The sequence below is a fragment of the Phalacrocorax aristotelis genome, chromosome 1 (assembly GCF_949628215.1).
Source record: "Phalacrocorax aristotelis chromosome 1, bGulAri2.1, whole genome shotgun sequence".
Classification (NCBI taxonomy): domain Eukaryota; kingdom Metazoa; phylum Chordata; class Aves; order Suliformes; family Phalacrocoracidae; genus Phalacrocorax; species Phalacrocorax aristotelis.
In genome coordinates this window covers 97,724,623-97,752,330 of record NC_134276.1, presented here as the reverse complement: position 1 = coordinate 97,752,330, position 27,708 = coordinate 97,724,623, and the positions used below count along the sequence as shown (strand labels likewise).

The 27,708-nt window shown below is 42.0% G+C and overlaps 2 protein-coding genes across 3 annotated transcripts in view; one reads left to right on the top strand and one right to left on the bottom strand.

The window, feature by feature from the left end:
- HSF2BP (heat shock transcription factor 2 binding protein) overlaps positions 1-264 on the bottom strand; it is a 33,690-nt gene extending 33,426 nt beyond the window's left edge. Inside the window, exon 1 of one of the 2 annotated variants that reach the window (XM_075098823.1) lies at positions 175-264. In XM_075098823.1, coding sequence (XP_074954924.1) covers positions 175-210 — 36 coding nt within the window. In that variant the 5' untranslated portion in view covers positions 211-264. The remainder of the gene's footprint in view (positions 1-174) is intronic. The other variant, XM_075098831.1, reaches the window with a different exon arrangement.
- A 71-nt stretch (positions 265-335) lies between these two features.
- Positions 336-25,296, top strand: RRP1B (ribosomal RNA processing 1B). The gene is made up of 16 exons (XM_075098809.1): positions 336-692; positions 5,181-5,263; positions 6,268-6,325; positions 7,050-7,135; positions 8,163-8,224; positions 10,439-10,568; positions 12,033-12,097; positions 12,642-12,805; positions 13,385-13,479; positions 14,305-14,402; positions 14,926-14,945; positions 15,385-15,510; positions 16,310-17,046; positions 19,836-19,982; positions 20,735-20,801; positions 21,931-25,296. Exons 1-16 carry the CDS (start codon positions 560-562, stop codon positions 22,119-22,121), a joined length of 2,262 nt encoding a protein of 753 aa, XP_074954910.1. The 5' UTR covers positions 336-559; the 3' UTR covers positions 22,122-25,296.
- Positions 25,297-27,708: the final 2,412 nt, after the last annotated feature.

The following is a 27,708-nucleotide window of genomic DNA, read 5'->3' as shown; positions in this document are numbered from 1 at the left end:
CCCCTCCGCCCCGCGGAAGGCCGCTGCGTGGGCCCTGCCACCGCCCCTCAGGGCCCCACGAGTGGGCAGCGCTCACCGCCGCGGGCAGGGCCGCTTCTCCCGCGGGGAGCCAGCCCACTCCCCCCGCGGCCGGGCGGGCAGGGGCAGCCCTTCGCCCCCGGGCGGCCGCGCTACCTGCGCGTCGCCAGCTAGGCCAGCACGGCGCCTCATGGCGCCACAACCGCCGCCAGACTCGTGCTCGTGGGAGGGAAAGAGGAAGGCAGAGCGAGAAGGACGCGCCCCTCATGTCACGTCGCGTCACCGACCCCGCCCTTCGCGCTAGCCCCTCCCTCCCCGGGGCCGCGGGTGGCAGGGCGGGCTGCGGGAATCTGGGGCGGGGCTTCCCCTCCCCCTTCCCCCTTCCCTCTTCCCCCCTTCCCCCCTCCTCCCCTCCCCCCCTCCCCCCGCCACGGTGCCCGCCCTGCGATGACGGCACAAACGGGCGACGGGGCTGGCGCTGACTCCATCAAGCAGCTCGCGGCGCGGCGCGGACGGGCCGTACCGAGGCCGGTGAGGGGCCATGGCTCCCGCCGCCGTGCAGCCGCCCGAGATCCAGTTCGCCCAGCGGCTGGCCGCCAACGAGAAGCGCATCCGGGACCGCGCCGTGAAGAAACTGCGGGGGTACATTAGCGCCCGGACCCAGCGCCCCGCCGGTACGGCCCGCCGCGCCACGCCACGGCTCGGCACGGCGCTGCCCGGGGGCGGCGGGGCTGTCGGGGCGGCAGCGGCGGGGACCGGGACGGGGTCGGCGGGGGGCCGGGGCCGGCGGCGCCGTGGGGGCGCGGGTGAAGCACGTGGGGCGGGGAAGCACGTGTGGCAGGGAACCGGCACCGCCTCCTCCTCCCCCGCCTCGTCTGTCACCGCGGGGCCGCCACCTGCCCGGTCTGCTGGTGGGGTGTGGTGGTGTTTGTTTTTCTTTTTTTTTTTTTTGTTGTTTTTAATTTTTTACTTTTACGCCTGTATTTCGTCACAGGAAGCGTTCGCCTCGGTGACGCGGCAAGCGCGGAGCGCGCTGCCGGCAGCCCTTAGCGGAGGGCCTTTCGGCTCCTCGCCCCGAAAGTCTCCCCGCGGCCGCGGCGGGCGGGCGCACCAGGGGGATCTGCTTGCGACGGGGACCGGCGGACGGGGACCGGGGGTCCTGCTGGCGGCATTGACGTTGCCGGCGTTGGAGCCACATGGCTCGCGCGCTCGTTCCCGGGAACGCGACGTAAAGGCGCTGAGCTGACCCGGGCTGAACCCACCGCGGTATATGGAGCGTATAGTTTTATTTTCTGCTCCGCTGCCTGTTGCCGTGACTGATACTCAGTAGCGCTGGAGGGAGCTGAGGAAAGCTCAGGAGTGTTTCGGCACTTGTATAATTGCAGCCGACTCTCTGTTGCCCGTTCACGTTGCCTGCGTTACCGGTTACCTCCACATCCACGGTATCAAAAGCGTTTTTTCGACAAGGTTTATCATCCTACTGGGAGCTGCGTACTGCCCCCTTAGAACCAAGAGTCCGGTGCATGGGCACTTCAAGTGGTGTCCCTGCAGGCAGCTTGTGTCAAGCCGTGCCAGTCTGAAGCTGCCTGTGCCTGAAGGTGCCTCCTGTGCACCCTCTCCTCATGGGCGCGGGTTATAGAAGGCTTACGAGGTCAGTCATAGCACCGTGTGAATGCAAGGATCCAGTTCAGTAAACCTTCCTGTTGGGGTGATAAGGAGCACGGTGCGGAGCTGCCCAAGAGATTCTGTGATGTTTCTGGACTGCTTTTTCCAGCGTGCTGTGTTGCAAGCTGGACGCAGGATGGGAGGGAGACTGGTCGTGAGCATTTGCAGAACACTGTGTCTGACCTCGTGAACCTTCCTGCAGTGTTTGGGAAAGTGGCACTGAGCTTTATGCATACACATTCCTTTGGCTTTGAAGAAGCCAGCCTAGAGCTGGCACCCCAAGAACTAAACTGAAACTGGAACGCTGGTTGAACCTGAATTAATTCCTTGAAAAGATGCTGGGGAATATATTTTGTTTCTCCCCTTTACCCTCTCCCCTTTCCAAATAGTATGAGACCCATTAACCGCATTTGACAGAGGGAAGAGCACATAAGAACAGCCTTACAGGGCCAGGCCAGAGGGATAAATAGCCCTTTATCCCAGTGCTGACAGTTACCATAGAGCTAGGGGATGCCTAAGGACTAGTAAAGGCGTGCGAGTGTACATTGTTTTTCTTCCAAGTACTTTCTGAGCCTCCAGCTATTTTTAGCTCCGAAGACTTCCTAAGCTGGACGTGGCTTCTCTGTGTTCAGTAGTGCTCTGCACATTGCATTGCAAAGTGTAGATTCCTTTAAATTTGTGGAAGTAGCCTGTAGATGGACAGGAGTGCCCTGACCACAGGAAAAGGTTGCAGGTTAAGCTAATGCCTTAAGATACCAGGAAACCACTTGGGAAGTGAACCTTTCGTATGTTAAGGTCAGCCCAGCATGAAATGTAAATGGATAGGAAACAAGGGTGACTAATTTCCAGAGCTCTTAGATTTACTTACTGTTGTGTACTACTCAAGCCAGTGATTTTAAAACAAAAGTTAACTTATTTGGGCTTGGAAAGAAAGCGTTATGTTCATGAGAGATTCTTTAAAAGTTATTTACTAATTAGCAGTCTCATATCCATCCAGCGTTCTGAGAGAGATGAGGCTCACATGTTAGATAACCCAGCAAGATACCCTAATTTGAACAGTTGAGAGCATGCTAAATTTTTGAAGAGGTGGTGGAGTTCACCTGACGTTCACCTCGGTCAAATGTTTCATAGGTAGGCAGGACTGCTCATTATGGGCTGTGCTAAGGCTGAATATGGGTCATGCTGGGGAAACTTCTCTGAAGAGCTAGGACTTCCAATTTTCAACAAGAAGTTAAACTCTACAGAAGGCACAGAACTACTGAAGCCCTGAAGTTGTCCTGTGTGTAGATGAACCTTTTAATGGCAGCGATGTCAAAATGGCATAAGTCCCAAACAGAAATGCTAATAAGGCTTGCATTAAAGTAGCATGTCTTCAGTGAGCGGTTGTAACATTACTAATCCAAGCTCCCACACTGTACATGGGGACAGAGTTACAATCTAAGCGCTAAAACCAAAATCTTTCTTAAGGTAGCTTTAAGTTAAAGAAGGCCTTCAATTTTGCACGCGGTGGTTGCTAATAACGATAGATTCAGGTTTTTAAATTACTTGAGTGATTATTATTTGCCAGCTGTAGGTGGCAGAGCACATAAAGTTGAAGAATGGGAAACTCACTCGCTTTTTGAGTGACTGGGATAAGAGACTTGCTCTAAAACCTTTTGATCAGGGTCCTTTGTCAGATGGACAAAAGGCTGCCTAGGACGCTTTAAAAAAGCTCTCAATGTATGAAAAAGGAACCCCATGGAAGTCTGTGTTCCCTAGACAGGGAAGAAGTCCTCAGGCATCTTTATAGTTAGCAGCTGACATCCCCTGGACATAAGCCTTACGTCTGATGCCTCTGTAGAGCTAGTGCTGCCTATGTGAGGTTAAGCCTGCTTCTTACTGCTATGTACATAGCATTAAATTCTGTTAAGAAATGTTATTAATTTTAATATTTCAATGAATATTAAATCAGTGAATCAAATTTTCGTATTTAATCTATCACTGACAAATTCATAATTAATGCTTAATATTACTAGACATATTGTTTCCTACGTAGCATTTTGCATATTTCCTTTGCTTAGCTCTACTTCCTCTCTTTTTAACCCAGCATGACTGTAGATGATTTAACTAACGTGTACAATTTTTTTGTCCGAGTGGAGAATGATGCAGTAGTGATAACTGCTTTCACATCATTTGGCCCCAGGAGGAGGTACTCAGTTTAGATCTAGCACTGGGTCTCAGGCTTTTTGGCTGACGCGCCCCTGAAAATTTTTCAAAAGTGACAGTGATCTTTTTGGAGCAAATTTGAGTTTACTGACAATGATTACCTTTTTGACGTGATTATTCTTGAAATTACTTGAGAGTACTTAATAGGCCATAATTTGAAAGTAGCTGTGGTAGGTTATTGTAGCTACCTTACAACAGTATGCCATTATAATTTTACTTCCCAAAAATGTATTTGATGTCATGAATAATCCAGTTTTTAAAACATTCTTAGACAACTGATAGTAAAATTTTATTTTCCATGTAATACTTCCCTTTTGGAATGTGTGATTTTTGACTAGAATGTGTATTTTTATAATGTTAATATTGAAAATATTTGCTGTTAAAATTCAGATGATACTATACCTCAAGACTATGGAATGAAAACTGCAATGAAAATATTTTCATTGTAGTTGCTCAGGCTCTTTGGTTATGCATTTTATTATAGAAGTAAATTTTTTGACTGCTAGAAGCTTATTCTATCAAAACAAACCCCTAGTAAGGAATAAAACTATTGGTAAAGTGAGACTTTATTAAAAAAAAAAAGCTTTGTCAGTTATGCTTGAAGATTTGCATATCACCTCTGCAAAATTAGATATGATGCGCTCATTAAAAATCTCTCAGACTTGGTGCTAAAAAATATGCCAGATTTATCAGAATTATCTTAGTATTCATTTCATCTGTGATTTCTTTGAAATCTATGGTACAAATAGAAGCGTACTGTCATGGAATCACTGAACTACTCCAAGTTGCCTTCCAATCGCTGAATCACAGAACAGCAGGGGTTGGAAGGGACCTCTGGAGATCATCTTGTCCAACCCCCCTGCTTGAGCAGGCACACCCAGAGCAGGGGGCACAGGACCGCGTCCAGGCGGGTTTTGAATGTCTCCAGGGAAGGAGACTCCACAACCTCCCTGAGCAGCCTGTGCCACTGCTCTGGCACCCTCACAGGAAACAAGTTTTTCCTCATATTCAGGCAGAACTTCCTGTGTTCCAGTTTGTGCCCATTGCCCCTTGTCCTGTCACTGGGCACCACTGAAAAGAGTCCAGTCCCATCCTTTCGACACTCGCCCCTCAGATATTTATAAGTATTTATAAGATCTCCCTCAGTCTTCTCTTCTACAGGATAAATTACAGCAGGAACCAAAAGTATAACAAAAAAGAGAAGAAAGCATGGAACAGAGGGAACTGCATGAAAACTTTTTGATGTAAATGTGGGATTTTTGGTTTTCATTCAGACTTCTTCTGTACTGTAGGTGGCTTCAGCCAGGAAGAACTGCTAAAAATATGGAAGGGCCTGTTCTATTGCATGTGGATGCAGGATAAACCTCTGCTGCAGGTACAGTAATTGGTTTTATATTTGCTTGAGTGAGTCTTTTCTAAAATACACTCTAAGGACATACTAATTTAGAATATTGAAAATGACCTTAGTGAGTTTTGCACACCTCTTTTTTTTTTTTTTTTTTTTTTTTTTTTTTTCCTTCCCCTGCTGCTCCTGTGTGACCTGTGTGGGAGAGGTGACTGTAACTCAGTGACCCTCACCACATGAACAGAAGCCTAAAACGGTATCATGTTTGGAGTCACCCGCTGAATGGCAGGTGTAGCTGTTTACCTTCCAAAACCAGAACTGACATGTATACCATTATGAAGTGCATTGATCTGGTGGGATTACAGCAGAAACAGCAGGTTGCCCTTAACTGCAGCTACAACGTACGTGCAACCTTTAGTTAGCCTAGTTGGAAACTTTGACGCTTCCTTTTCTTTTGTTAGTTCAGTGGCACCTCCTCTACTACCAGCTTTGTCTCTACTACTGACTTTTGTCAGCTACTACCAGTTTGTCTCCCTGCTTTCAAAAGATACCAGTTTTGGAGTACCAGATCTTAGTAACCTCACTTAATCAGTTTTCAAATCACTTGTCAAATCAAATCTCTTTGCATCACAAATCAAATCTCTTTGCATGAACAAAGTTTATCTCACACATAGCACAGGGAGGTCCACCTACAATTAAACTATATGAAAACGGTACCCCTAAAGTTTTACATCATTTGTCAATTCAAATACATGGGATTTTTCTCCTCCTTAATTTAATTTTGTCTGCTGTCAAAAAGATGATTTGTGCAGAGATCTGAGGAAATGAATAAGGCTTGATACCCTTGAATCTCCTCCTATAACTGACCTAATCCCAGCGGAAGGATAACTGTAGTACTAAAGCAAATGTTAAGAGAATATTTTTAATTTTGAGGGGTGTTTCATGGTATTCATACTTCTTGCTGTTTTCTGGTTGCGTGTTTATTGAGGAGACCAAGCTCTGAAACATGCTATACAAACTTTACTTACTTTTAGGAGGAACTTGCAGGCAATATCTCACAGCTTATCCACGCGATTCAGAATACAGAGGCTCGTAAGTACTATTTCATTACCTAGCGCTTTGTAAGGTGTTTTCACCTTTGGCGATTTTGAGGCCACTATCACAGCGCCAGAACAGAGACAGCCAGATAGTGGTGCTGCTTTGGTTTTTTTCATTGCTTTCTTTCCCAACTGCTGCGTGTGATTGCGTTAAGGGAAGCATGAGAGGCGGTTTGTTTCTGGTCATTGCAGGGGAAGAGCTGTGTCTCCAGTGCGGTAAAGGTGAGACTCTGCAGGGTGGTTAGCAAAGCAAACTTGTCCCCTTACTTTGCCATTCTGTATAGACGTACTTGTTCTGTGTATTTCCTACTCAAAACCAACCTTGTTTCATGAGCTAGTAAGCACCTAGTATTCAAAATGCGCTTAAAATAGAGTGCTCAGTCAGCACCAGAACTTGCATGGGTAGAAATAAGTACAGAATGGATATTTTGCTCAAACTTGTGTGTCTATAACACAAAATAGATACAAAACTCTCCCTGTAATTACACTTGTCTTTAAAAGTAACTGTGCCTTTTCTTGTGTTGTTCTGAAGTTTAATTGACTTGTCCTTGTGCCTGTCTCAAGCATGTCTTCCCATCGCTCCGTCCCTGTCACTAGGCAAATCACTAGGGAAATGCATCCCTTTCTTATGTTGAAGTGATTTCTCGAGATTATTTTGCTAACCTAAAAGAAACTGTTGTGCCAGACATGCAGATATTTTTTTCTTAACTCTCTTACAGGACACCTGTTCATTGGGACATTTTGGCAGACTATGAACCGTGAATGGATTGGAATAGACAATCTGCGTCTTGATAAATACTATATGGTAATACCGGCTCTCTTGTAGATCTTTTCTGGAAGAAAAGGCGTGGTGGTGGTGTGCTGGAAGGCAGCTTTGTCTGCACACGCATTGATGTATATTGTAAGAGAAGACAAGTGACTCTTCTTCACGCATTGCAAGAGATACTTGTTTTAAAGGCTTTCACTCACCACGGCAAATCTAAAGGCCATTATGGTTTATGTCATGCTGCAAGTGCTTCCTTGTTTGCCTTCCTTTATAACATTGCGATGTTTCTCATTGATTTCTGTACAGAATATAAATACTGTCTCAGAGGACACCGCATCAACATGAGTTATTTAGATCAGACTGTTTAAGGGTTTTTTTTATGACTGTGTATAAAGTAGTTGTCACTAGAACCCCAACTTTCCACCACTAAAGTATCCACTGTAGTACGTTCAGCTATCAGAATTCTTTCTATAGGAAACACTATATTAAAACAAATAGTAAAATCAGTGAGTGAAGAATCTTAAAAGACCTGCCTTTGTAAAGAACAAAATCACATTAATCTTTAAAGAAGTTAATTGCAAGCATGTTCACTGCTGGTTTTTATTTCTCCATGTTAGCAGAAATCAGGTATTTCAGTAAGTGAAGTGTTTTGAGCCAGTTTAATGTAGCTATTTTATATACGGCTGTCTCTCAGTGCAAGTTTCAAGTAAATTACATTATTATTGTTACCATCTGTCCCGTATCGTTGTCTCCAGTTTAAGCTATGGGGTTTTTTTCAGATTTGGCATAAATCGGGGTGATGGAGCAAGAGAAAGCTGTATAGTAGAAATGGTAATGGATTTTTCTGGGCTTAGAATATGAAATTAGTTTACTGCCTTTTGAGCGGCACAGCATCTTTCTGTTGTTTGACATGATAGACAAGTCTGTCAAAATGTTCATATGAGGAAGCTTTCCACCTTGTTGTGCTACAAAGAGGTTTACTAAAAAGTCTATTCATCTTACAGTCACAGTAAGTCCTTTATCTGTTTTCGTGAACAACACGTATAACAAAATTTGTACTTTGCAGCTAATGCGTATGATTTTGAGGCAATCCTTTGAAGTGCTGAAAAGAAACGAATGGGATGAAAGGTAAACACATTTCTGAATGTAGTTGCATCATTAAGAAGTTGCCCAATTTACCTTTATCAATTTAATAGATCCTTTTTCTCCATAGATGGCGCTGTCATGAAGGCTTAACACTAAGGCTTATTTATTCTCCAGATCATTTATGATAATGTGGTTTAGAAACAAAGTTAGGTGTTATGTTTCATTAAGGTAAATATGCACTGCAATCGATAACACTCATGTTCACCTAAGCCACTTAGTGTGTGTTTCACAGAAAGAGATTTGAGAAAGTAACTCATGTATGCCTATGCAGAACCTGAATGTAGGAACTTGTTGTGTAGTATTCCAAGCAGTCGTGAAATCTGAGGGCTCCAAATTTATAGTGGAGTTTGCTAGATCTGACTGATTTAGCCAGGAGAGCTATCAGTGGAATATCACCTGTGGAGAGACTGGATGGGAACATGCATCCCAGAAAATACAGAAGAGGAATTTGTGTTTTGGTTGTGTTGTTTTTCTGATTGTCTGTGACTTTTTTTTCTAATTTTTATTTTGCTGTGTTTAATCATGGTGACTTCTCTTTTGACTCTTTAATTGTAAACTCCTTAATTGTAAACTGGCTTCCCGTTCGTTGTATGCATCAGTGGTTTCGTTTGTATTTCTTCCATATTCTATCAAAAGGCAAGTAATTGCAGTCATCTTGCTCGATCTAGAGCTCTTGTGCCACTTCTAAGCTTGCTCTGTGTTTAAACTGATGAAGAGCTTTAAGTCTTTTAATTAAAAGTGCTTGCTAACCTCATGTTAAGGTTATCCTTTCTCTCCCTTGCTTTCTGAAATGTGAAATGCATATAGGCATGGTTTTGTGGCAGTAGAGAGGAATGCAAAGCTAAAGTACACCCCATCCCCTCTGTTCTGCCTTAATTTTGCATTGGGCAGATGCCCACAGGTTGAAGAGATGAAAATGCTTCTTGACAAGAACAGAAGGTGTGGGAGGAGGTTTGATAAAGCTGAAGCCCTTCTTCCCCACACATATTCCCATGGCAGAGACATAGTCACCCAAACTGATCTCTGACAAAGTTTCTCAGGGCTTTGGCCTCCCTTTTTCCAGCTTCACTGGAAGGATGGCCTGGAGGCCCTTCACCACCAGAGGAGGCAGTATGGGAAGAGAAGATCATGATTCCTTTCCTCGCAGGGTAAGGGAGCTCAAGAGCTGCCTTTCCCTCTATGTGGAGCCTAGAAGCTGCCTAGCATATCTTCCATTTCCTTTAAAATGCTTTTGAAGAAAGGAGTATTAAAGTAAAACTGAAATAATCTTTATCGTTTTTGAATGCTTTAAATTCTCTTTGGAACTGGAAACATTTGTTATGGGCAAAATTCAGGAGGTCCCACAGACCACCAGGGGAGAAAGCATGGAATATACAAAGCTTCACTTTCCTGAAAGATGGCAAGGATAGGCCTCAGGGAGGGAAAAAAGAAAGGAAAAAGAAGTCCCAAGTTCTGCTTAGATGCAGCAATGACAGCATGTCTGCTTGAGCCATGTCACTCCAGCAGTGTTTGTTAGTACTCCAGAAGTCACTAACCGAACAGAGCCAAAGTCCTACTAGTACACAGCTCAGTCACTTCTGGCCTGAGCTATTGGGATGATGATTATTTTATGCCTAGCTTAGCCCTCGATCTGTTCTTCAGTGTAATTGTTTCACTGTAAGGGACAGTGGATAATATGCTTTAACAAAGACAAAGTCTGCACAGTTTAAATGAGTTTGAGAAGGATCAGTACTAAATTTAATCCTTGGGTGTCCACCAAAATGAAAATCGTCTTGTAAAATGGAAGGGTACAAGGTGTTGCCCATCAGGGATGGACAAATGAGAGAGCTGTGTCTTTGGAATGCCCTGCTCAAATGGCAGAATCCCTCCTCCTACCCATCAATCGTATGGTCTAATAAACTTCAGTCCAGATTAAGGTGTGAATATTAAAATGTGATTTTCACTTGCAAACTGGATTATCTGATGCTACAAAATCATCTAGACTGTAAGAAGTTCTGGTTATGGATGGATTTCTTTAAAAGTTTGCTTTAAGATGTGAAAATTGGTCACTGGATTTATTTCTTACGAGTGTTGGACGGCCATCTTAAAGAACTAGTAAAACTGTGAATGACTAGAGTTTGTTTTCAAAGCAAATAGAACATGAGCAATTTAATGTGAATATCTTGTCCTTTATTTTTTTCTCTTTTTTTTTTCCAGTCTAATTGAACCACTCCTGCAGCTACTAATGAAAGAAGTTATGGAGCCAGATAGCAATGCTCCCATTGGGATAAAGTTACATTTCATTGATATCTATCTGGATGAATTGGCTAAAGTTGGTGCAAAGGAGGTTAGAAAATACATTGTAATGTTCTTCCTGATTAATGTTAACTGTGGTATGCAGCATTTTAAAAGAAATATAATTTTTAGATTATATATGTTTTAACAGTTTTAAATGTAACATAGCAACATTGAATAAGCGTGAAGAAAGTGACATTACAATTTATGCTTTTACTTTTGTTCATGTCTCAGTGTAGACAGTGAGGATATAGTAGTTACTCTCAAGTTTCTGAGTACTGGTATACTGCTCCAAATTAAGGTTGGAAGCAGCAATAGAGAAGTTACGCCATTCTCATTTGTTCATTTCAACAGAAAGGACTTAACATCTTTTCCCTTGCATGCACGTGTTTGCCAGTCTTTGCCTTTGCAAAAACTGACATAAAGCCTGCTCTTGGCTGATTGTGTAATATACCTAAATACAGGAAGAAAGTGAGCTTTCAAAGGTGTCTATTTTTTACTTATTGTTGGCTTCAAACATTGTTGCCTGTGCATTGAGCCATTTACCATTTACATCCAGTTGTTCATTTTGCTGATGACATCTGTCTTTCTCTGCTGCACGCTGCTGTTTCAGTTGCCCTTAATTTTGGTTGATGTTACAGTGCTGCAGAGTTTTGTAGCAGCTGAAAGCCTGTTGCTGCAGGTGCCACTGCTGAACCTCTTCCGAAGAGTCTATCTCCTGTTACTGCACTAGGGCGAGCTGCCTGCTGCCCCACACTTCGTTCCAGGCTTCTGCTTATTTACCTCCTCTTGTTTCTGGCATCTGATAAGTCTCGCAACGGATGACGCTGTTAGCAATTTTGCATTTGTATTCTGTGCAGTCAAGTACTGCAGTCAATCCTGCCTGCAGCTTTTGTGGTTCTGGACTGTGGAGTGTGAGAGAGATGTGCCTGTGAGAGAGGAGTGCCTGCACTTGGAGCCCAAATAATTTCTGCAGCTCCACAGTCACAAAACCCTCGCTCCATGGCTAAGCCACTCACAGGAAGCATGAGGGATTAGCCCCCTACACTATCTGAAATCACAGCAGTGGCTCATAAATTGAATTTAGGGAAGGATTTTTATCTTTAGTACTACTGACTATCTTTTGGCCCAAGCAGTCCGGTTAAGAGAAACCCAGATCTTATTCATGTCTGCTACAGAACTTCTTTGTGAAAGAGCACAAAATTATTTATGTTTTTCTCTGCTTCATACTTCAATATCTAAAAAAAAGAAGCTTTGTTATATTTCTGTACTCAGTAGATTAAGGTCTGCCAAGCAGTCAACATTTTTATAATGATTCCAGGGAATATCTGGAAGTTAATGGTGTAGCAGTGGTAACAAAAATTCACTGGATACTCCTGTCAGTTGGAGTTAGATGCTATGCTGAAAGACTTTGACTTAACTTCTTAAAGAAGATTGCCATACACCAAATATTCAAGGAATTTGAGTGTCCACGTACAATATTTACTAATTATTTTTTTTCTTTCCAATCAAACAGCTCACAGCAGACCAGAATCTGAAGTTCATTGAACCTTTCTGCAAAATTGCTGCCAAATCAAAGGAGTAAGTTTAATGAAAGGATACATATTTTTTTAAGGATTAAGAAATTCTGCATATACCACTCCACACGGCAATAAATGGATTGAAAAAGAGTCATAGTATAACTTCAGAATGTAGAGAAAGAAGGGTATTTTACTAACGATGTGCATAGTCGTTTGAAGATAACTTGTGTTTATCAAAGCTATAGATAATCTTCATGGATTTATAAGAACCATATCAACCTCTGTTGGTTAGCTTTGTCTGGTTTTTTAATTTTTTTTTAACATGCATAGAACAGCTGAGCTGTTTAAATTCTTTGTTGCAGTGTAATTTAGAGCAGCATATGGTGAAATTCAAGAGGGAAACATTGGCAGGACACTATTTGGATTAAAGCACTGCTGTTTAGGAAGCAGCAGGTTCACCTTCCTCATCTGGAGGGCTAGATGCTCTTCCACTGTCTTACCCATCTTCTCTGTATCCCTCAAATTTCCATTTTTTTTTAATGTTAGAGGGGAGGGTGTGTATGCTTCTGCCTTTTGACTCTTATCCCTGCTCTCTTGTAACACAGTCGATGTGTGCTGCATGCCGTAGCCACTCGTATCTTTGAGTTCATAGTTGATCAGTCCCCGTACGCCATCGAGGACCTAATGAAAGAACTGGGTAGCAACAGTGATGAGGAAGATGTCTCTGAAGAAGGCAAACAGGAAAACGAAGAAGTGTTTGAAACCAAAGGTGAGAAGGAAGTTCTAAATTGTCTTGGTAACACTTGCTAGGATTTAAAAATCTGTTTCCTAAGAATACACTTCTGCTTTGAACCAGTCAAACGCATGTTCAAGGTGTTGTAAGCGTAACTCTGTTTTCCTCTCTTCACATGTACTTAAACAAAGTGACTGCAAAAATCAGTGGTCTTTATAAACCCAGGCAATATCAGCTCTCTGCAACAGTGCTAGATGATAACCCAGTCTGGCTTTTGGCTCTTGGATGTCCATAACATTTTTGAAGAAGATGAGGTTTTGGCATTCTGTGGGAATTGTAAATTTAAAAAAAAAAAAAAAATCTAAAAAGCTGAGCAGGAGGGGTTTCTATCCAGATATACTCTGGTATAGAGGCAGTTTTTTAAAAGGTGCTCAGGTAATGCCACAGTTGTGTATTGCATAATGGTGACATAAAGTTGTTGAATCAGTCCACGCTGACAAGATCGCATGAATTAAAATGCACCTGATCATCTGTCTGTCAGAGTAGTATGTGCTATCTCAGTTTTTACAAACTAAACATTAATATTCAGGCTTTTCTTTTTTATATATGTAACAGCAGACAGATGTTTGCCAAGAAAATCAGCACAGAGCTCTGACAAAACAGAGGATGTTTATGAAAATGCTGATGATGGTATCGGGACTGTTCTTCAGGTTTGTGACTTGCTTTGTTATTGATAGTCCCCCACTGTTTTCTTTTTTCCTGTCCATGTCAAGAGGTACAGAAGTAAAGGGTGTTTATCAGATAAACACATTACAAAGTTCTAAACTCCTCGTGCTTTAATGTAAGGAGGTGTTTATGTAATGTGTCCTCTGTGAGTAGTTTATAAGAAAATAAATTCATGTCTAAATTCTTCTTTCCTCTCTCACATCCCTTCTTTTTTCTGCTCCTCCCTTCCTGTTTCAGGAGTTCAAAAATAAATGGCAAAAGCCAAGTCACTGTGGGTGGTGAAGCAATTGGCATAAGTTCATTGACAATAAGAGCAAAAGTGATAGATGATGGAGTGCATAGGAGAAAGGGTAATGTGTTGCAATTCGGGTTTGTTTTAGACCCTCTTCCAGTGCAATGTAGTGTATTTGACAAATCCACCAATCGAACACACATGCAGGTAGATCTGCTTCATGTGTTTGTGTCTTTTAAGCAAGAATTATGACACGATGTGGTTAAAATCTAATATTTGGCTAACTACTTGCGGGAATTTTGAAGTTGGCTGGCTTCTCTCTTGAGCAAGAATTAAGGTTAGGAATGTTTGAGAAAGTGATACTGATTTCAGCTGTTCTGTTAATGAAGCATCTGTAAAAGTCAGTATACATGTGTGAAGGGTGTGTAAATTTCAACAGAGGAAAAATACTTTGGGTTTAAAGTAAGTGGCTTTTTAAAGGGTGTGTATGTTACTTCAGGTGTTGATAATGTGAGTCGCATTGGGTTATATTGCATGAATAAGCTAAGAAAAGCTGTATCATACTTTCCTCCAACAGTTTGATTATAAGGCTGTTGCTGACAAACTCTTTGAATTGGCGAGCAAGAAAAATACACCTTCCCTTAACAGAAAGCGTCTGTACAAGCTGGTCAAAAAGTGAGTTCTGTTGGAAATACACCTTGTATGTGCCACCTTCTCCTAAACAACTTTCACTTTGCTTTCTTCCCACCCTTGCTTGTCCTGGTGACAGTGTCATGAGGGCACGCTTGTCTCACAGCCCCAGATAACATGCATAAGGTTATATAAGATAAGGTGCCTGAAGCCTGTGCTACTGTTCCTCACTGTTACTAGACAACTGCAGCTAGCTGAGGTGTAGCTACACTGGGTGCATTTGTACTGCAGGATGTGACATTAGATTGTGTGTGATGCAAATTACAGATATGGGAAAGGTGTTAAATTGCTCTTTTCTCAGTACTTTCAGTGATTTGGTTTGAGTTTTTTGATTTCTGAGGCAGATCTTTTCTGGAATGAGCTCTTTGTAACTTCCCGTGTAAAATATGTTGTTCCCATTTTGACAAAACCTTAATAAGTACAGTGACACTGTGCTGCTAGTGTTATTATTGGTACTAAACCAGTAATACTGTTTTGTTTTTTCTTCTCTCCCTTCCACCACCTCCAGGTTCCAGGACTTAGCAGAAGGTAAGGACTGAGCAGCATACAGAGACAATAATTTCTTTCCATTAACACATAATGTTCCCATACAATGTGTATTGCAAATCTTTTTTTTTGTTTTTTGGTTTTTTTTTTTTAATGTGTATTTCAAGGATACTGTTTTGTGGGGGGTTTTTAACCCACGCGTTACACGTTTTTGGTGAGATGGCCAAATCCCCTTCACAATTTGAGCAACCCTGTACTTTGTCTTTAAATGAAAGATGATTATTTTTACTTAAACCAATAGGAATCACTTGTATGATTTTCTTCTGGGTTGAGTGGGGAACAAGGAGTTGATTGTCTTTCTGTGGGAGTTATGCTGTATATGAACAGAGTAACTGTTCATAGAAATAGAACTACAAACAGAGAAACTGTTCCATAGAAAATACTGTTAGTTTTCAGATACCTTATTCTTCCTTCTCAACAGGCATCTTCCCCCAAGATCTTCCTGAAGATGTTTCTACAGATGAAGATGATGATGAATTCAGCAGAGGAAGGCGAAAGAAAAAAGCTGTCAAGCCTTGGGAGAAAAACAAGTTGGAAAAAGTAAAAGGTAAGGCAAGATCAACCTTTGGAAGAGAGACGATCTGCAGTCACTTGTGTAATTTGGCAAAGTATCAGATACAAGGTGTTCTGAAGGAGGCAAACCTGTTGTTCAGGATGTGCTGATTTGTATCATGTTGCAAGGAAGGGTAAATGTTAAATTACGGTCTCTTTGAAAGTGGCGGGACCTTTGTTACCAATTTTGAGGCAAGCATCACCTAAAAAATTTCAGTCAAAATCAGAACTGGAAGCAGTTGCTTGCATTGCTCCATTGAGCAGTTCCATTTACTGTAGGAAAGCAAAAACTTGTCAGTCATCTTAAAATAGGATGGCCGTTAGAATAAAGGGATTTGGGGGTGTTTTTGGAAAGTGAAGAGAGTTACTGGGAACGACATGCAAGTATCTCTAGCATCACAGCTTATATTCACATGGCACAGGCCCAATCATGCCCAAAAATATCTAACCAAACTACTGAACCCCTGAGTTGCCCTTCTGATGGGCTTAACAGGTGGGTAGTAACTTTTTCTAGCAATATTACTATACAAAATAGGGTTACCTCAGGGAATGGCTTAGCTGTTAGCTGTGACAAGGCAAGATCAGCAAAATATTAATTAGGCCAAGCGTCAGAGGAATGCAATATCCTGATCAGCTGTAATAGTAAAACTGAGCTGCTGATAGCAGAAAAATGGTATGCCTATCTTAAAAGAAAAGGAAAAAAAAAAGGCGGGGGGGGGAATAGAATTCAGTTGTTGTAAGTACCTTCGTGTTTCACATCTATGTTACATGGCATTCTTTTTGGGGTGGATTAGAGGATGAACGAGAGATGTCAAGTGTGAAGGACGCAACACTTCCCCAGAAGAAGAGGAAAAAAAGGAAGAAGAGGGATAGCCCAAGCGCTGATTCTGGAGCAGCTGATGGAAATTGTGAGAAGGAAATAGCTGAAACATCTGGATCTAATGTTTTTAGCCAGGGACAGGTGCCAGAAAACAACAAGAGAAGGAAGAAAAAGAAATTGCTAGTAAATGAGGCAAATGAGACCACAAATGTAGCAACTGACACCAGAAAAAATCACAGTATCTCTGCACAGAACAGTCCAACTCACGCAGAACAGAGTAAAAAGAGTCAGTTGAAGAAAATTAATCCAAAAGTGCAAAATGTTCCTGTAAAGCCAGCGTGTCAGAATGGAGCGGCTAATGCCAGTGAGGCAGAGGATGTCAGTCCATCTGTCACACCATTAACCTCTAAGGTTGTGAAAAAGAATCAGAAAGCAGGGGCTGTCTTGATGAATGGGGATACCCCTTTGCAGCAGACTGGCATGAAATCCAGCAAGGAGGGCTTGCTGGGGACACTGTCAGGAGATGCAGACTCTGAATCTGCACCCTCCAGAAAGGTCAAATTGAAGACAAAGCCAGTTGGTTTGCAAGGGATGAAGGTCTCCAGCCAGAAAGCAGCAACCTTGAAAAAGAAGAGAAAAGTAAAAGAGGTGTTAAACTCTGTCGAAGCCAATGGAGTTCTGGAGACTGCATGCAAGAAAAGCAGGAAGGGGGTATGTAGATCTCATTCTTTTCTATGCCTTTTTCATGAATGGCCAGGCTCGTTTTCAAATTTGGCTTTAGCTTTCTGAGTGTGGGGCTTCATGGGCAAGCTGCATGCTGATTGTCACCAAAAATGACTTAGTTACCCAGGAATCTACACCCACTGCCATGATCTTATGCCTTCCTGTGCAACGCAACTAAAGCCTGTGCCAGCTACTCAGCTGAAAGAATTCATCTAGCTGAAGCTTGGGTTGTTAGGGCATGGGATTGTCTTTTTTTCTCCTCTTTTTTTTTGGTCCCTGGGTTAATTATTCCTTTGCATGGGATCTCTGGTTGAGTTTTCATTGTGTTCACAAAGGGCATGTTTTGGCAAAAGAGTGAGAATGGGGAGATGGAACATTCCTTTCTCAGCAGCAGCACACACTTGGATTAGTATAAGCTCCTTGTGAAATTGCTCTCAGCAATTCCAATAGTTGCTTCTTTTGCTAGCTTGCATTTCCATCTTAAACAAATTATTAGTGCTTTATCGGGGAAGTACTTAGGCAAAGAGCGAACAGAGAATATCAGAGTGTGAACTTCAGTGTCATCAATGGCTGTATGATCACATTTATGAATGGTCCAGTTTCTTAAAAAGACAATGCTGTTTTTTTGCTAGGAAGGCAGGATTTTAGCCGCCTTCAAAAACTTATGTCTTGCAGTTTGGGAAGACACTAGTTTTGTCCATCCCTACTTCCCACCCTCATTTTCTTCTTGGCAATGAGTAGAATAGGGTTGATTTTTCTCAGCAGTTTGAGAGTGAAGAGGTATTTTGTACCATAGCATGCTGGTTTATTTCCTGGCTTTAGTTATGTAAGACTGGTCTTTTGCCCAGAAATCATGAGGGGCATGTTTTGATTCTTGATTTCAAAGGCAGCATGCACCCCAAAAGAATTAACTTGAAATATTGAGAGGGAGAAGGGAGGAAGGGGAGAAGGGGGAAAAACAGGTGAGGGGATCGAATGCACGTTCAGTAAGTTTGCAGGTGACACCAAATTGGGGGGGAACGTTGATCTGCTCAAGGGTAGGAAGGCTCTGCAGAGGCATCTGGACAGGCTGGATCGATGGGCCAAGGCCAACTGTATGGGGTTCAACAAGGCTCAGTGCCTTGGGTCCTGCACTTGGGTCACAACAACCCTGTGCAACACTACAGGCTTGGGGAGGAGTGGCTGGACACTTGCCCAGCTGAAAAGGACCTGGGGGTGCTGGTCAACAGTCAGCTGAACACGAGCCAGCAGCGTGCCCAGGCGTCCAAGAAGGCCAACAGCATCCTGGCTTGTATCAGGAACAGTGTGGCCAGCAGGAGCAGGGAGGTGATCGTGCCCCTGTACTCGGCACTGGTGAGGCTGCACCTCGAATACTGTGTCAGTTTTGGGCCCCTCACTGCAAGAAAGACAATGAGTTGGTGGAGCGTGTCCAGAGAAGGGCAACAAAGCTGGTGAAGGGACCAGAGCACAAGTCTTATGAGGAGCGGCCAAGGGAACTGGGGTTGTTTAATCTGGAGAAGAAGAGGCTATGGGGAGACCTTATCACTCTCTACAACTACTTGAAAGGTTGTAGGGAGGTGGGTGTTGGTCTCTTCTCCCAAGTAACAAGCAATAGGACAAGAGGAAATAGCCTCAAGTTGCATCAGGGGAGGTTTAGGTTGGATGTTAGGAAAAATTTCTTCACTGAAAGAGTCGTCAAGCATTGGACCAGGCTGCCCAGGGAAGTGGTTGAGTCACTGTCCCAGGAGGTATGTAAATGACATGTAGATGTGGTGCTTAGGGACATGGTTTAGTGGTGGACTTGGCAGTGCTAGGTTAGCGGTTGGACTTGATGATCTTAGAGGTCTTCTGCAACCTAAATGATTCTATGGTTATTTCACAACTGTTTACAGAATTCAGAAAGCTAAGACTTACGCTTTTTCACTTTATTTAAAGCAGAAGTAAATTTCAAATTGAAAGAGACCATATTCCTGGACATTTTCCACAGTATAGCTGCAATTCTTTAGGAATTTCACATCTGTACATTGACGTGAAGCATAGCTGAATTTTCCCTCACAATAGTCTACAGATATCTGGGCCCCATACACAACAGGTTGGAAAGCTCTGGAGTGGTGTATTTCATTAGTGCACTGCCAGTACAGGTCCTAAGAATTGCCTTGTATTGGAAAGAAGATTTGCTTTAAATGGCAATACTCAGTATGAATTTGAGGCAGTAAACCAGTAGCAATACACACTATCTGGATTTCTAAGAGTGTACACGGGCTTCCTATTCCACTTTTTTCTTTCTCCAAAATTTCCATCTTAGTGTAAAGCTGAGTTTGTTCATTAGTTGCATATCTTATCCATCCAGAGGTACCACAGAAGAGATTTTGCTTAAAGGCAAGAAAAAAAAAAAACCATCAGCGCTTGCGTGCAAGAGGGCTGTGTTGATTGTAAGGCAGCCTCATGCACGTAAAGGAAATATTTTCCTTCGCACTCTGAGGCCAGGCAAAAGTATTACGAGTTCTTCCTTCATTCTTTGCTTTGCAATGACCGTGCTATTTCTGCACAGAGCTTGCCTTAAAATTCTGTTTTCGGTCATGCCAACTGAAAAATTAACTCCTGAGAGTTAATCATGATGATTAGCTTATGTGAGTACGAACTAGATCTCCCTTCCAGCTGCGGCAATATTTACAGAAGCAGTGTGTGGTAAGCTCTGAGCACTGCTTGCTGTACTAGGTATAGTTAACTACAGTTCTTTTGTACTGAAAGCATTTTTTCCTTCCCCTTCTTTATAGGAGAGCAGCGCTGCTCTGTCACCATTAAAGAAAAAGAAAGCAAAACCAGGAAGTGATTTCGTAAAATTTGAAAAGTCAACTTTACCAAAGCCAGTATTCTTCAGGAAAGCCAGAAGCACCATCTCTTCCACCAGGGCATCCATGCAGGTAATGTGGCCTCACAGATGGCAACTGGATCTGGGCACGGGTCTCTTCCCAAGCTACATGCTCAAGCAAAGGGCGTGACCTCACTCATGCTGTCTTTTCCACTCTGCGTTAGTCTCCTAATATGGGCAGATAAAACTGGAAATGCTGTTGCATTTCCTTGTAGACAGAGTCACACATGGCTCCAGAGTTTCAGCTAATGAGTTGTAGGCATCTTCAAAATCTCTTCTTCCTTCCCCCCTGCTTTTCATAAGTACCTTCTTGTTGAAGGGACACCATTCTGAACCCACTCACTACACAAGAAAGCAAAACCATAAACTGACTTTCAGTCTTGCTAAGGGACTTTGAGCTCCACTTCATCCCATTCATGAAGGCTGGCAACAGTAAAGAGCTCCAAAATGCTGCCCTCTTTTCTAAACCTTTTTCACATATAATACTGTTTAAAGCCCTCTTTGCACTTTGAGGCCTGAGTGCAGTGGGGCCAGTGTATTTAATACACAGATATCTCATTTGTTGTTGAATTATGTAATACATTAGGGAGCATATGTGATTTCTCTACAAACAGAATATGTTTGCTTTTGGCTAGAATAACAGTGCTGTCTTAGCAGGGGTCTGTGCTAAAGGATTGGGGGAATTCTAAATGAAATGAAGGAAGTAGGCTGTTGTGCATCAGTTTTGATGGGAGGAGGGTAAAAGATCTCGTAGCACTGCCTCAGGTATCATATTATTTCATGTCTCTATTTTGCTTTTTATAGCTGAACAAGCTGCAGTCGTCGAGCTCCAAAAAAGTCACATTTGGCTTGAATAAAAACACGACTGCTGGTGAGTCTAATGTGTCTGTGTGTCTCCACAGCCTCTCTTGTAGCTGAGGAATGGGGAAGCTGTACACACTCATACACACACCGATACGCTTCACCTCTCTAGAACAGCATCATTCTGATCCTTTTCTGCCTCAGTAATTGTATATAGTTTATAAACCACTCTCAAGTTCCTGTCCGAAGGAGATTAGATAAAGTTTAGGATACTTGTCCCAACAGCTAGACTTGCATGATTCCAGGGTGCTGCATTTCTGGCGTGCAGATGGACCCTTATGAATAGAAAACAGTGCAGCAGAGCGACAAACTCTCCTTCCTGAGGCACCTGTTCTGCAGGGCACCTCTTAGGGAAACACGTGCGCTTCAGTCTTCATTGATCACTTCTGTTTCGCAGGAGAAAGGTGCTGATATGCTGATGAGCTCAGGCTGTATAATAGTAAGGTTTCAGTTTTACCTTGGCTGCCTGATGGTTTATTAATGGTAATGAGTAGATAAATGTCAGTTTCCTTCTGGATCCTGCATGTAAGCAGACAGTGTTTTCCCTGGTAAATGAATGTCTTGCTCCACAGCAAAGGAGTTTATTTTATGTATTCATTTAGCTATTTTTTTAACTCTCTGAGATGTGCTATAGGCCAAGTTCAAATAGAGAACAGCAGGTTTAGACATATGTCTTTACGTAAATATAAAACAGCTGGGCAAAGAGAAAATGCCTACCTGCCAGCAGAAGGAATAACCAAGAGTCTCTAGAACAGTGCTTTTAACAGTCAGAGTAGAGCCACTTCTTACCCATTGTCATCTTTTAAACTGAAGTGTGGTGTTCTTGAGGATAGCTGGAACACCTGTTCCTGAGGAGTAGGCCCAGCGTCTCTGGTAGTCTATGAAACCATGGGGAATGGTTCACAGCCTCTCTAGGGATTGCAACAGACCCCATTCTCAAAGGGACTCTGCTAAGAGATGTGCTTCACCACCATCTCTCCATTTTATTTTTTTGGCAAAGTCTTGGGCTTCTGATCCTTACTGATGGACTTAAGCATCTAACGCAGACTTCCAGGGTTGGACAATTCCACAGCTGATTGACAGGCCCAATTATTCCAAGAGTTGTATTTCTTTTAAATTGTTTGCTTGTTTTTCAACAGAATTTAAAAAGACTGACAAAAGTATACTGGTGAGCCCAGAAGGACCCTCCCGTGTGGCTTTCAATCCTGAACAGAAACCCCGTCATGGGGTGCTGAAGTCACCCACAGGTACCCCAGCAGGAGAGCCTCAAATGAAGAAACCATTTACTATATCAGCTAAGAAGAGACCAACAGCTATGGACTTCTTTTAAACTAACAGATGTGGCCTACTTTTGTACAGGACATTTTGCTAACCTAGAATGTTCTCTGGAGGTATTTTGAACTTCTTTATTTTTTTAAGTTAATACGAATTGTATATACAAAACTCTGATTGTGACCCGGGTCATCGCTATTTTGACACCACTTCAGCTGTATCTGGAAATACTTGTTTTGTCTATTTACAGAAAAGGAACAAAATCTAATCTCTGCTCAGGTTTGGTCTACAAAAAGTGTGGTCTCTGGCCATGTCATTCCTGAGAGATTTGTTCATTTAATTAGGGAATGTTCAGGGTTTGATTGTTCCGGTGATTTTTTTTCTTTTAAGCCAGTTTAAGAAAACCTGCACTTCATGCCATTAAACTGTCTTTTATTGGACAGGGCTTAAAATGGAAAAAGACAAAATAGATTTTAAACCTCCCAGTTGTTCATGTATTTTAAAATTTTACCCATCATTTTTCATGTGTCACCCTTGACATCCTGTTACTTCTTCTGGAAATAATTATTACCTCATGTCTCTGTAAAGCCACCAAACTCCAGCTGTTATTAAACAGATAGTAAGCAAGCTTTCCCTGGGATAAGAAGTGCCGAGCCGCTCAAGTGGACGCTGTTGCAAATAAACCTTCACAGCTGGTTGCCTGCTGACTTGGGAACTTTATTTTCAATTATTTTCGGTAACACAAGTGCCAAAGCTGGCTTACGCTTGTCATATTGTAAGCTGGCTGCTTCTATTTACTGTAACTGAAATAATACTCTCGCACGGGAGAAATCTTTGCTGTTTCCAGCTCTTCCCCCCACCCCCACTGCTGCCTTTCCTGAAGGTCTGACAAGACTCCTAGTTTTCAACTTTAGCAGCTGGTGTCACCACATTTTACCAGAACACAGATCTCATTCAGTGAATGAACCTCTGATTGTACTAAAGTGAGCTAGATCGGTGTAGCACATCTTTGGTTAGGACACACGTCTCTAAAAACTTTGGTGCCTCTCAATACAGGGTAAAACTTTACAGCCCAGACAGCTTGGTTTTGGTTTTGTTGTAGAACCGGAGGAATTCTTTCAGCAGCATTTCCTTGCATTAAGTTTTTATCTGGATATTTTATTACTACTGTGCATGTTTTTTTTTTCTTTGCGTCTTTGGTAAAGAATGAGGTGTACCTCTGTGAGAGACCATTAATGTATTCGAACTGCGAGGAAGGGGAGACAAGAATAAATACATTAAGTAAATAAAAACACTTCTCATAAGGTTGGAAGATTTGAAATCTTTATTTGAAAGTTTTGCTTACGTGAATAAGGCAAAGGCTTTGCAGCAAATCTCCGTATTAGAGTTCAGCTTCGAAGTGCAACCTGGTGCCAAAGCAAAGCTATTCACGAAGCTTCCCACCACCAGTTACTTCTGTGATCCTGTAAGAGAGAGGGTAGGTCTGCTTCATTACCTTGCCTTATGATAACTGGTAAACATTTGGCTACTTCAGCCAGCAAAATTAACTTGTGACATAATTTATTTGCATACTTCAATACTACTTTTTACCAGTTTTGATGCTGACCTCTGCCAGCTCACTCCCTGTAAGCAACTGGATCAAAACTGCTTTTTCATGGCTCATCTAGAATGTCTTCAAAATATTTGTGTACTTGTAGACTGCCAGTTGGTCTCAGTTGCTCAATTTCAATCTATGCCAGTTCTTGCAGTAGGTTTGTGACAGTCCATGGTTTGTGGTACTGCCAGAAAGTCATTTTGCTCATCTTTTCTTGTTTAGAGCGAAAGACTGAATTTTATTTGGTTTTGGTTTAATTTGTATTTGTTTGCCTGATCAGTAAAGAACTCTGGAGAATACGTCTGATACTCGCTGTTTGAGCAATTATTGTTCATTTATTTTTTTAAAAAAGTCTCATTGTATATTAGCATAATGTATTTTTTTGGCAAGACGATGGTAAGTAGGATTTAACAAAGACTGTTCGATATGCTGTACTGTTTATCTTGTACTGTGGATGAGAAGTCTCGTGTGGAATGTGCATAAAAGCATTTGTATGTGCATGGTTGTTAATACATTAGGTTGAAGGTGCCATATTCCTCCAAGGATAGAGATGCAAACAATCAGTAGGTGGATCTGGTGTGCACAGGAAAATCCAGGGTCAGGATGCATTGGGGTTTGGTTTGGTTTTGGTTTTAATGCATATAACATATTATGGAAGTGTATTTTAATGGTTGTCTGGATCTTTCTCTATTGCTTGTGGATCCATTGAACCTGTTGCTTGTCCAAATTGTTTTTTCCCACATTGCTAAATGGAGAGGGCAGAAATGGCAGTCGTTTTTTGGGGGCTTTTTTTATCGAAAATTTTAGTGATGTGATTGCTTGTTGGGATTCATGCATAATCCATCTGTGCCATGAAGCTGGTGGAATGTTCTGTAAATATACGTATGTCATGTGTGTCTTCAGTGGTGTCTGGAATTTCATTCAGGACAACTTTACAGCCAAAAGCCAAGCACTGTCAATGCAGTTTAACTGGCATTGTTAGCTTAAATTGAATACATTACCCAAAATATTTGGATAGTGACAATTCTGATAAATGTTGAACACACAAAAAGGAGAAATAAATGTGACATCTGGGATATCCACTGCACAGACACAATGGTACTGTAAGGAGAGATGTATTGGTAGGAAAAGAGGAAAAAAAAAAACCTGGTCTGACCTGTTTGTTGTCGCTTCATAGGTTTTTTTTTTTCATAGTGTTATTCCAGCTCTGCAGCTGCCAGTCATGCTCTGACTCAAAGTAAGTTCATGTGGCATACCTTTTAAAGGACAGTATTTTGTACTGATTATCTCTACATTTTTGTTATGAATTTGTTCAATTTTGTACTTCTCAAGCTCTGATAGTTTATAATTCTTTATAGCTTCAATAAAACTGAAAAGCACAAAATTAATTCAGCAAAGCAAAAAGTTGAAATTTTATTTAAATTATTAGGTATGCAAGATGTTTTGTAGTCTATCAAAGCTATGTAACTTGGAAAGCATCAAATGCCCTTTCTGTCCTTTATTTCCTGTGCTTAGGCTTAATTACAGGCAGAAAAATACCCCACCATGTGTCGTTTTATGTACCTCTGCAACAGCATTGTTAATACAAATACAGTGTCTAAGCACTAACCTAGTCCAATAAACCATCTTTTTTTGTGGACATTGTATTGTGGGTAAATCTGTAAATTTGGGGAGTGGGAGATGGGAAGGTAGCACCTGGGGGTCCACTTCAAAGTACAAAGTTGTTCTTGCATGTGCGCACGTGCTCTCTCTTTTTATTTTAGTTTATTTTTATTGTATAAATAACCAAAGCTGATGAAAACTCAGACATGTGTCAGAAGTGAGTGGGATTGTGATAGGATACACCTCGTGATAGGATACAAGGTGTTCATACACCTTGAGCTTGTGACCTGTGTATTTGGGCCATAGAGTAGATACCAGCAGCTGAAAGATTGCTCAGGAGAAACTAGTCTTTCCTTGACAATTAAAATTGGTAACTGAAGCGATAATGTGGTGAGAGGTGTTCTTGAAAGGTATACTTGTGCAGGTGCCGAAGTAGGTAGGAGATGGGCACTCTGAAAGATGTTTGCATGTTCATTAGCAGTAGCACGCCATATAGAGTTAGGTGCATACAGGAGTCCCACGCAGGGTACTGTGTCTCTGTCTCGGGTACTGGCAGGCCCAGCAACTGCGCAGGATCAATAAAAAAATGCATCATGTTTTCTTGACAGGCACATATTTATCAGAAATGCAAAAAACTTTATTCAGGCCAAGAAAAATTACCTATCCACAGCAGTGGCACCAGTAAAATTAAAACATAAATCCTCAGGTAAAATGAAAACAAATTTCCTTCAGAACAAAACCCTGTAAAAGTGACATTCTTGTTACATGTTTAAAAAAATCCACACATCTAAGTTTCTAGATGGTAGCATGTTTTGGCAGTGTTGAGGACTATAGTGATAGCATACAACCATCAATCAGGTGCTGCATGTGCTCTTATTATACATGGTGTCAGGTGGAAATCCCCATTTGTAGTTTAGCCATGGGGCTGAGATATGGTATACAGTACTGTGTGCCACCTTCATGCCATGTAGGATCCTAGTCACTCTGGAGGAGTGCCGTGCAGCGAAACTTGTGGTCCCTGCCCTGAGCACACTCCAAAGGATTGTTGTAAGGTTCAGTGCCCCTCACCATTCTCATGAGATCCGTGCAAGCAGGTTGCACCTGGATTGGCATTTCGGTGATCCGCACTGGCTGGCATGCCCAAGAAGGCAGAAAATGTCTGTCTGTGCAACAGTCTGCAAGGTTAATACAAACATATTTTACCTTTTGTTCCCACCATCCAAATCAAGGAGAAATGTAGTGCCTCTTTCAAGATCAGTATAGTCTGTTGCAGAACTAGAAGTGAACTATACGAGCAACACTTGCTGGGGAAAAACTTACTTTAAAAAAAAAGAAAAAAGCATGGATTTTGGGACTTCAACATAATATTGCAATATTTGTCATGTGATATTTTGGACAGATAAAATTAACATAATTCTTGTTATCTCTAAAATAATTTCAGCCTGTTTGACCAGTATGCTGCACTCACGCATCTCTAATGGCTGCATCCCAGATCATATAAATTCTAACTCGGATAACAGTAGTCGAAAGACTTTTTTTGCCTTTTGTCCCTGAGGCAAGGGAGGGGGGAGTAGTCCGTGTTGTAGACCCAAACAAACATTTTGTATGTGTAAAACCACAAACCAGTTTGAGGAGGAGAAACAAGTATTTCATTTGTAAATACAGTGCAGTGTTGCAAATAATACAGTTAACTACTGTAAATAAAATCCAAGAGGTGGTCAAGATACTTCTAACATCATTTTGCGCAGTGGCTTCATTAATATAGCCACTTTATTGGCACGTCTTTTTATTAGACACAGAAGAGGAAAAATCTTCAGTTCTTTAGGAAGCCTTTTTAAAGGGGGTTTATGAAACCCCCCAAATACTGTTTTTAGAACCTTGGTGATATTAATTTTGTCCTGGAAGATGAATTATTTTACAGCAATTGGGTTTCAAAAAAGGTGGAGCTGACTGTGTTCAGTAGAGCTGCTTATGTTCCTTATTTCTGAGAGGTAGGCTTCATGTTTTAGCACCACGATACTATCTTTCTGATACTGGCCCCACACCAGAAAAAATACAGAAATGCTAAAGGAGGCATTTGTGAGATTCTTTCCTACATAAGAAGCCTTTTGAACGTTTCTTCTCAGAGAAGAGCTTTAAGGCATGGCCTTAAAATCCTTCCTACAGTCAGTTGTGTGTTGATTCCTTTTGGGGAGTTAAACAGAGAAGACGACTGATAAGTAATATCATTCCTTTAGGATTTGTACGCCATTCTTTCAAAATATCACAAAGTTTTGGATTCAATACCAGCAGATACTAGCCAATTTCAGAGTTTTAAAAAAATCTCCAATGGCTTCAGAACAAGCATTCTACAACATTCCATATAGAACGTGTTACCTTGTGCAACTGCACAGCTCCTCAGCTGAAGTGTTCCTTATTTACACTTCTCTTTCAGATTATTGTCTTGCAT